The sequence below is a fragment of the Suricata suricatta genome, chromosome 10 (assembly GCF_006229205.1).
Source record: "Suricata suricatta isolate VVHF042 chromosome 10, meerkat_22Aug2017_6uvM2_HiC, whole genome shotgun sequence".
Taxonomy (NCBI): domain Eukaryota; kingdom Metazoa; phylum Chordata; class Mammalia; order Carnivora; family Herpestidae; genus Suricata; species Suricata suricatta.
In genome coordinates, this window is record NC_043709.1 from 36,972,310 (window position 1) to 36,982,372 (window position 10,063).

Sequence of the window (10,063 nt, forward strand, 5' to 3'; positions counted from 1 at the left end):
ACTCTGAAATACTACTTGGTAATCAAAAATAATGAAATTTTGCCATTTTCAACAACATGGATGGAACTAGAATGGCTTACGGTAGTGAAATAAGTCAGTCAGAGAAAGACAAATATATGATTTCATTCATATGTAGAATTTAAGAAACACAACAGATGAACACAGGGGATGGGAAGGAAAAATAAGATAAAAACACAGAGGGAAGCAAACCATATGAGACTCTTAAATACAGAGAACAAATTGAGGGTTGCTGGAGGGGATGTGGGCAGGAGGATGGGCTAAATGGGTGATGGGCATTAAAGACAGCCCTTGTTGAGATGAGCACTGGGTGTCATATGTGAGTGATGAATCACTGGGCTCTGCCTCTGAAAACAATACTACACTGTACAGTAACTAACTTGAATTTAAATAAATAATTTTTTTAAATTATTAGCAAATTTAAAAAACTAGCTTATGAATTTCTAGAATGACACATATATATTTTCCTATTCAAGCTTCACTTAAAAAATCGCTATAGCAGACAAGCGACAGCTACCCGTTTTACCTAACCGAGGACAAGTTGCACCCTTCGAGATACAAATAGCTGGCTCGCTGCAGGAAGGAGACCTCAGAAACACCACACATTTCTTCCACTCCACTTACCTTGCTGAATGACGAAATCATCAGATTGAATGTCATTGTAGTTTCCACATAAGCCACATGATTTCCTTTTATGCTCCTGAGACAGTTTGAGGTAAATTCCAGATATTCCATCCCAAGCCAGTGAAAAACCAAAGGAGGTTTTCACGAGAATATAGTCAGCTAGTTTCTCAATGAAAACCTGCCCAATAGTCTGAGGCAATGTTAAACTTGAAAAATAGAACAAAGGCAATTTAAGAATTATAATGAAGAATCCGTTATAGATGATCTATTTCCACACTGATAAAGGTTTTATATATATAACTGAAGGCTTCTTTCAACCAACCCCAAAAATGCATTTCTGCTAAATATCAGTGATTTTATAAATCTGGAAAATAACTTTATTCAGAACAATGAGAGCTTAACTGTATTTTTTTGACTAGAAAGTTCAAGATAATCTAAAACTGCCACCCAATAATTTTGAAGTAAGGACAAACAGTGGTGAAAATACCTAAACATGCTGAGTTCTGATTTTGTTTAATTTTCCTTTAAACTTAGCTATAAGGAAATAAGAGCTTCTGTCCCTAAAACATCACCTTGGTATAAGTCATTGTTATCCAAAAGAAAAATGTGTGGGCATGATTAATTATAATTTACACTTATTAATACTGAAAAGTACATTATTGGGAACATGAAATATTTTGTCATACAGCATTGCATAGGGGTTATATTCATAATTTTTAATTGAATATAATTAGACCTCTTTAAACAAGGGTCACATTGAATATTTAAACTCCTAATCCAATGTCTAGTCTTTCCACTTTTCACAAACAGGTACACATAGAAAGAAAGTGGGAAAAAAATGACAGAACTGAAGAAAACTGAGCAATTGGATACGTTAGAAGCACAGTAAGTCACCTAAAATATTTTTGAAAAGTCACTGGTCTCCTTCCATCTGCAAATATTACAGAAAAGAACAAGTGCTAATAACTAAGAAATGGAAGGAGGGGTGCCTGGGTGGCTCAGTCAATTGAGCATCCAACTCCTGTTTGGCTCAGGTTATGATCCCAGGGTCGTGGGACCGAGCCCTGTGTCAAGCCCTTCACTGAGCGTGGAGCCTACTTAAGATTCTCTCTCTCCCCCCCACCTCTCTCTCTCTCCCCGCCTCTGCCCCTCTCTCCCACTTGCACTCTCTCTCTCTCAACAAAAAAGAAGGAAAGAGTCATTTTTACTAAAATAGCCATGCTAGTTGAAACCTATAACCTATAATCTGAGTGAGGAAAGAGGTTGGTAGGTATATTCATACATTTCTCTCAAAAACTTCAAATTGGTGATAGTTTCTTCCCAGAAAAAGCATGCTCCATCGAACAAAAACTATAAAACCAAACATACTTATTAACAAAGTAATAGTTCCTAAAGAAACAGTTCGAAATATCTGCAACCACTTGTACAGAGCTGTTTGCAAACAGTTTTTATGGAGACTTAGTTAAAAGAATAGGGAAATAACTAAACTTTACATTGGAGAATAAATAAGATTCTAGTTAACTACAATCATAATTTATTCTTATTAAAAATTATAAGAATGAGGAGTGCCTGGGTTAAGCCTCTGACTTCAGCTCAGGTAATGAACTCACAGTTGGTGAGTTCGGGTCCTGCATCAGGCTTTGTGCTGACACTCAGAGCCTGGAGCCGTCGTCAGATTCTGTGTCTCCCTCTCTCTCTCCGTCCCTTCCCCACTCACGCTCTGTCTCTCTCTCTCTCAAAAATAAGTAAACATTATGAAAATTAAAATTATATGCATGAGAAATTCATATTAAATTCACAGTAAATGTCAGTATGAGTAATACTGTTTGCATGTTTATAAAAGCTATACTTAAAGTAAATCATGTTTTATAAAGATATTTCATAGCTACAGGATATTAAATGTAGGGAGATAGAATGTTTCAGTTGTGAGTATTTTTTGGTTTGATCATTTGTCATTTGATTCTTTCATAGCAAATTTGATGAAATACACAACTTTTGAAAATAAAAGATTCCTAACTGTGATTATCCAGCTGTTTAGAACATAAAAGAATGCCACTAGAGATGGGGAATAAGTAAAGATTAGATAATCTCCTATAAAGTTAAGAAAAACTCCATGCAACCTAGTCAGGAAACATTCACAATGCAAATTAAAATCAATGTACAAATTAATGCTGAAAATTATTCATGAGTTTATATATACCAACATCTTTCATTTCACAGGTAGAAGAACCAAAGTCCAGAGAGGTGAGGTGAGATTTGCAGAGCCTCATAGGGTTGATTTGATTTGATTTTGACAAATATTACTCTAACACCTGCTTTGAATTAGGCACTAGGCCAGGTGCAGCATTATTATAAACAACCTAGATGAATAATAAGAAAAACAATCTCCTTTCCATCATATAAATCATACAAATGCAATGTCTCACACAAATGGAAATCCTCAAGGAAATATTTTCCCTGAGATTTAACAAAGAGTTAGTATTCCTGGAAATCTACTTGAATGGCATTTTTGTTTTCTAAAACAATAATTTTTAAAGGGTCCATTATGATATGCAAAATCCCATATAAGGAATTCTAAATAACTATTTAAATTCACCTCCAGGAAATACATATGAAATTGCGTTATCTTCCTATTCGAGTGTCGAAGCCTTCTTTTCTAAGAAAATGGGAAGTACAGAACCCAAATGATCAAGAAAATAAGCCTGAGAGAGGTGAGAGACTGCTTGAGGTCACCTGACTGTGACAAAGCCAAGGTCAGTGCCTGCTGCCTGCTGCTTCATCCAAAAAACCCTTTTGGCTTTCACCTGCTGCCTCTTGAGGAATCTAAACTGAGAACAAAGTACATACGGTGGTAAAGCCATTGTGCTAGAAGGAATCCCTAAGGTTCAAACACGCGCTCATGAATTCTAAATGACAGAACTGTTCCATCCCACAATTTATATTTTCTGGCATGACTCAGCCAAGAAATATTTAAAATTGAGTATTTCTACAATTATTTACATTGGAAGGTGAATTATTCCACAGCATTCCTACCTTAAGTATAAAGGCTTTCTTTGAACTAATAAATACTTCCTTACCCAAAACTCTCAGGTCTTCCTGTCGGCTAGGAAGCTAAAATTGGGAATCTCTCTGATTTACTCAAGAAGGCTAGTTATTTATTGGCTCTGAATCATTGTCAGAACACTAATGGAAAGTCTCAATACCCAAACTTCATTCATACAAATTTGGGAAAGATTTAGTTGTATTTTAATTTACTGCTAAGAAAGAAAGAGAGAGAGAGGGAAAGAAAGGAAGGACAAAGAAAAGACTAAAGAAAGGAGAAAAATAACTTAAGAGTTGAACTATAAAGATTTCTCCTGAATCTCTCATAGAAAAATGATGTGATAATCTCATTTCTATCTATGCAAACACAAGTGTATCCTACACAAACATTAGGGAGGTTAAACTGGTTGGATTCCTGGTAACCTGACCAGCCTCAGAGCTTGATGAAGTCTTAACATCTGTATGTTATAACCTTAAGGTTATTGTTTGAAAGAAATCCTCTCTTATCTCTTCTGCACTGCTGGTAGGAATACAAACTGGTGCAGCCACTCTGGAAAACAATATGAAGGTTCCCCCCAAAAGTTATAAATAGAACTACCCTATGATCCAGCTATTGCTGGGTATATATCTAAAGGATACAGGTGTGCTGTTTCAAAGGGGTTCATACACCCCAATGTTTATAGCAGCGCTATTGACAATAGCCAAAGTATAGAAAGAGCCCAAATGTCCATCGACAGATGAATATCACATCTTCTTTATATATATCACATCTATATCAAAGCTTCTTTATATATATCACATATATATGTATGTATACACACACACACACACACACAATGGAGTATTACTCAGCAATCAAAAAGAATGAACTCATGACATTAGCAACAACATGGATGAACTAGAGAGTATTATGCTAAGCAAAATAAGTCAGTCAGAAAAAGATAAATATCACATGAATTCATTCATATATGGAATTTAAGATATGAAACAGAAGAACATAAGGGAATGGAAACAAAAACAACATAAAAAACAGGGAGGGGAACAAAACACAAGAGACTCTCCAATACAGAACAAACAGGGCTACTGGAGGGACTGTGGATGGGGGATGAGCTAAATGGGCAAGGGGCATTAGGAGGGCACTTGTTGGGATGAGCACTGGGTGTTATACATAGGGGATGAATCACTAGACTCTACTCCTGAAATCATCATTGCACTATATGCTAACTAACTTGGATGTAAATTATAAATAAATAAACAAACATTTAAAAAGAAAGAAAGAAATTCTTCCTACTCTCCCTAATTCACTTCCAAGAATGAGATGCTTGGAAATTCTATTAATCCATGATGTTATTTTTATTAGATCATTTATCATATCTTACCTGATTCCATTCTTTTCTATTTCATGCCCATATATTCGAATTTCCTCTTGGTCTGAAAAGAACAAGCTGATAGAACGATAACAGTAATACACTGAACCATGGCACTTAGGGCTATTATGAACCTTGAAGGAAAAAAAAGAAAAGAAAAGAAAGCATAGAAACCAGCAACATGTAGGTCTTCATTCAAGCCACCAATGCCACAACGCCTGTCCATGTTCTATAGCATTGCTAGTCCTGTGACACGTCACAAAATTACAACTACATTTAGGATTTCCAAGAGAAAATAAAGATTTACCACAGAAATTGGACAGCAAAATTAACTTTATAAAGTACAAGCTAATTTAGCATATTTTTTAAATGATCTGCATTTTTACATGTTGAATGTCAATATTCTAAAGATACGTGGCATGTACTGTAAAATAATTAGTTCTGAGAAGACAGTAGAGCACCACAAAGAAACACATTTGTATTTTTCATCTCCATGTAATGTTAGAGAATCATGAAATGGAGCTCTGCACAATGCAATACTTACAGGTTACAAAAAATGACTATAACCTGTCTAAAAATAAAATTGCTCTAGAAATAAAATAATATTTTAGGGAAGACAAAGATTACTTCTCAAACCTTGATGGGAATATTAGTTTATAAGAAAAAGGAAGAAAGAAAGGAAGAAAGGAAGGAAGGAAGGAAGGAAGGAAGGAAGGAAGGAAGGAAGGAAGGAAGGAAGGAAGGAAGAAAAAGAAAAGAAAGAAAGAAAGAAAGAAAGAGACAGGGAGGGAGGGAAAGAGGGAAGGAGGATGAAAGGGAGGAAGGGAGGAAGGGAGAAGGAGAAAGAGAGAAAGAAGGATAGAAAGAAAAAGCAAACAAGAAAGAAAAGAAAACAAGAGCAAAGAGAAGAAAAGAAAGGAAGGTTAGAATCTCTTACCCTGTTCCAAAGTTAATTTCAAACATTCAAAAAATAAAGTATAAATATCTGACCATATTGAGAAGAAATTTATGGAGATAGAGAGTTTGAAATAAAAAAAAAATTAGGGGACACCTGGGTGACTCAGTCAGTTAAGCGTCTTTCTCGTGGTTTCAGCTCAGGTCATGATCTCATAGTTCATGAGTCTGAGCCCTGTACTGGACTCTGCGTTGACAGTGTGGAGCCAGCTTGGAATCCCTACTCTCTCCTTTTCTCTCTGCCCCCTCTCTGCTCATATGCTCTCTCTCAAAATAAATAAATCAACTTAAAAATATTAATGATTAGAATATAGAAAATGTAGCAAACAAAAAATGGGTAACTCCTAACTCTATACAAATGTAAAGAATAGAAATAAAATAATAATCTATTGGGCTCAGGTCTAAACAATATTTATATGAATTTATAAAGGTATAATATGTAAATGACAAAAATGTAAAAACCACATATCATTTAACCTAATATGGGGATATAGCTCCGTGAAGAGAAGGAGAGGAAAGTGTGTGTGTGCGCGTATGTGTGTATTTGTGTTAGAAGCAGGAAGCGTGATGTAACAAAGATGATTCCATCTTTCACAGTCGGAAATGAATGAGTAAGGCCAAACTGTGAAAGATAAAGAAATAATAGCATATTTTGGTGTGTAAGATAAAAGCCCAAAGAAACAGCTTAAAGAGCTAAAGAAATTGTCTTTGGGGAGCCAGATTTTAGCTAGGGTTGGGAATGAGGGCAAACAAGGGCTGCATTTTTGCTTTCACATGCCTTAGATGAATTTTTTAAAACAGTATACATGTATTATTTTTATAAAAGTAAAATTAAATTTAAAGAGAAAAAGGATAAGGAACATAAAAAAGATATATGCATAAAGATGTTTATCAATGTATCTATTAAAACACTGAAATATTTTTTAAAGTTTATTTTGAGATAGATAGAAAGAGAGAGGGGGGGAGGGGCAGAGAGGGAGACACAGAATCTGAAGCAGGCTCCCGGCTCTGACTGTCAGCCCAGAGTCTGACGGGGGACTCAAACCCACAAACCACAAGATCATGACCTGAGCCAAAGTCAGACGCCCAACCGACTGAGCCACTCAGGTGACCCCTGAAAATATTTTTTAAAACCCACATTTCTAAAACAGGGCATAAGTAAGTAATTTGAGTATTCCACAAATTGAAACAAATACAGCTTTAAAAATTGGGGGTATCAAGAATATTTGACATGGAAGAAAGTTCTTGACATAGTATCAGGTGAAACAGAAAATTATACATAGTATGATTTCAAGATTATAAATGTGCTTAAAATTCAGGAAAAAGTGTAGAAGAAACTATGTGAAGCCATTAGCAATGGTAACTCTTACTGGCATTTCTAGCATTATTTTTTTAGACTTCTCTGAAATGTTCAAGTTCTCTATCCAAGTGAACTACTTCTGTAATGAGGGGGAAGATGGCATTTAAAGCAAAGGGATTTGTTGAGTTAAAAAAAAAATTCCACCATCCAAAACAGAGCCAAATAGAAACATAATTAACCCTGGGAGCACAGTTTAGCATTGTATGTTATTAACAAAGGACAGAGTATCTCGTTGACACTTTATTCTTCAAAAGAGTGAGACCCTGGGCAAGAACATTTCAATGAGGGACAGAAGGTGTTTGAGTGATAAACCCAGTGAGAGAATGGAGGAGTAATAGACAATAAGTGACTGAAAATAGTATCTCTGTAAGTACTGAAGATGCATGCGACTAACTTCCCTATCTAAGAGACATAGGTCTTTTTATCCTTAAGCCCAGTAAGTTAACTTTCAATAGACTTCATTTCCTTTCTGGGTCACAAAGATTTGTTGTTCTTAAAAAGCTTCAGGGCCTACGTTTTAATATTTGCATCACCTGGGAGAAGAGGAAAATTTTGGCGACTCTAAAGTAAGTTAGAAGGGAAAAAGAAAGCAGAAACTGTAACAAATAATGCCTTTGAATAGTTTTAGCTTTTGAACGGGATAGTGCAGCAGTTTCCTGACTATGCTTTGAGAGAGCTGGAAATTCAGGGCCCGATAGCGAGGCAGGGAAAGAGGTCCCTGGCTTTCTTGGTTCAACTAGAGTCACCCTGCAGCTTGCATTTTTTTAGAGAGAGAGAGAGAGAGAGAGAGAGAGAGAGAGAGAGTGAGCACGCAGGGGAGGCGCAAAGACAGAGGGAGACTCAGAATCTAAAGCAGGTTCCAGGTTCTGAGCTGTCAGCACAGAGCCCGACTCGGGGCTTGAACTCTCAAACCATGATTATGACCTGAGCCAAAGTCAGACACTTAACCGATTGAGCCATTGAGGTGCCTCTGCAGCTTGAATTTTGTGATATCTCTTAAGAATTCTTCCAAATCAGGGCACCTGGGTGGCTCAGTCGTTGAAGCATCTGACTCTTGATTTTGGCTCAGGTCTTGATCTCATGGTCATGAGATCAAGGCCCGCATCGAGCTCACCTCGGAGTGTGGAGCCTGCTTGGGATTCTCTCTTTCCTTCTCTCTCTTCCCCTTCTCTACCCGTACTAGCTCACTTGCTCACTCTCTCTCTCCAAATAAATAAATAAACTTATAAAAATTGGAATTTTTCTGAATCAAAAGTTCTTCCACTAAGCACTAACTCTCCGAGCTCAATCCTATAGTATGAATCTAACTAGTAATTAACTGCCTGCACCCATGCCTTGAGCCTGTGCTTACGGGCTCTATTTCCTGAATGCCCACCTCCAACTCATACCAAAGAGTCCCTCAGAGAAACAGTAAGCCAGGTGTACATCACACTGGAAGTGTCAGGAACGAAATGTGTGTATGAGCAATTTGGTTGGTGCCCAAATCCACTCCCTCTTCAAAACATTCACATAAAATCTGAAGAATAAGGATATTAACTAGAGTCGATATTATTTGACATCTGTTGTATTGCCTGTAATTCTCTCCCACATGGATCCAAACCCTTCTCCCAGTCCTAGGCTCCATCTCAATAGAATATACCCAATTTAGCTACATATTTAGTCCATTCCAGTAAGAGCCAATCCTTCTCCTTCCCCAGTCAGAGCCCTAAGTATGCATGCTATGATTATTACATATTTTCCATCATTTGTCTGGCACTTTAAAAATACAGACTTTGTCAGAAAAAAATCTTTAAGTTAATTATGCCAAAGGATCACCTACCCATACAGTGTACCGAGGCTCCATATTACCACAGTCCTTTGCAAAAATGTAAGAACAGTTTCCTGGGAAATAATAGTAAATGCCATCAAAGGTTTCAAAGTGGTACTGTCCCCAGGTTTTGCAAATCCCATCTCTGCCATTTCCCATATTTGGCACTGAAAAGAAATAGGATAATATTTACTAGAATAAAATAAATTACACCTTGTTTCTGGCAGGATTCAGTTATGGTAGGTGATTCTAATTTTCAGTAAAATAAACATTTTCCTTTGGCAGTCAGTATCACAGAAAGAAATAACTAACATAAAATTATGAGTTGCTCTCAAAACTGTTAAACTCTCCTGAAGGAAAACATGGTCTCCAAGCTGTTTTGAAGAAAGGATTTATGTTAGAAACTTCCTTAATTTTTGCTTACAAAGGAAGACTCTGGAATAAGAGAAGAGTAGAGAAAAATGATATAGTAAAAGAAGGTAATAGTGATAAAACAAATATAATGGCTCAGAAAAGAAAAAAATGTCCCCAGTGAGTGCCCTAAAAATTTGCATGAGCAGCATTAGAACATTCCAGACTCTGCAATTTTTAAAAAATATATCTTAATACTATACACAAAGAAAAATAACCACTGACAAAAGAAAAATCATGTTTATATGTCTGAGGCCTAGGGATGGGGAGCATTAATCATCTAAAGTATGCTGGAATTTAGGATTTCATGACCTCCAACTGGCCAAATTTTAAGCAACTATCATATTAACTTGTACAATTTCATTTTCACTGTCCTCATGTCTACCTCCCTTCTTCCTCTTGTGAATAATCCTCTATTCTATTTTTATTTTCTAGACCTTTCCCTCTAGAATAATATGGAAGTGACCTTTACGAAACACT

General features: G+C 36.4%; 1 protein-coding gene across 1 annotated transcript in view; it reads right to left on the reverse strand.

Moving 5' to 3' along the window:
- The window catches only part of OTOGL (otogelin like), a 142,162-nt gene that overhangs the window by 122,294 nt on the left and 9,805 nt on the right, over positions 1-10,063 (reverse strand). Inside the window, 3 exon segments of the mRNA XM_029954585.1 lie at positions 643-848; positions 5,064-5,185; positions 9,185-9,339. Of these exon segments, the coding sequence (XP_029810445.1) occupies positions 643-848; positions 5,064-5,185; positions 9,185-9,339 (483 nt within the window).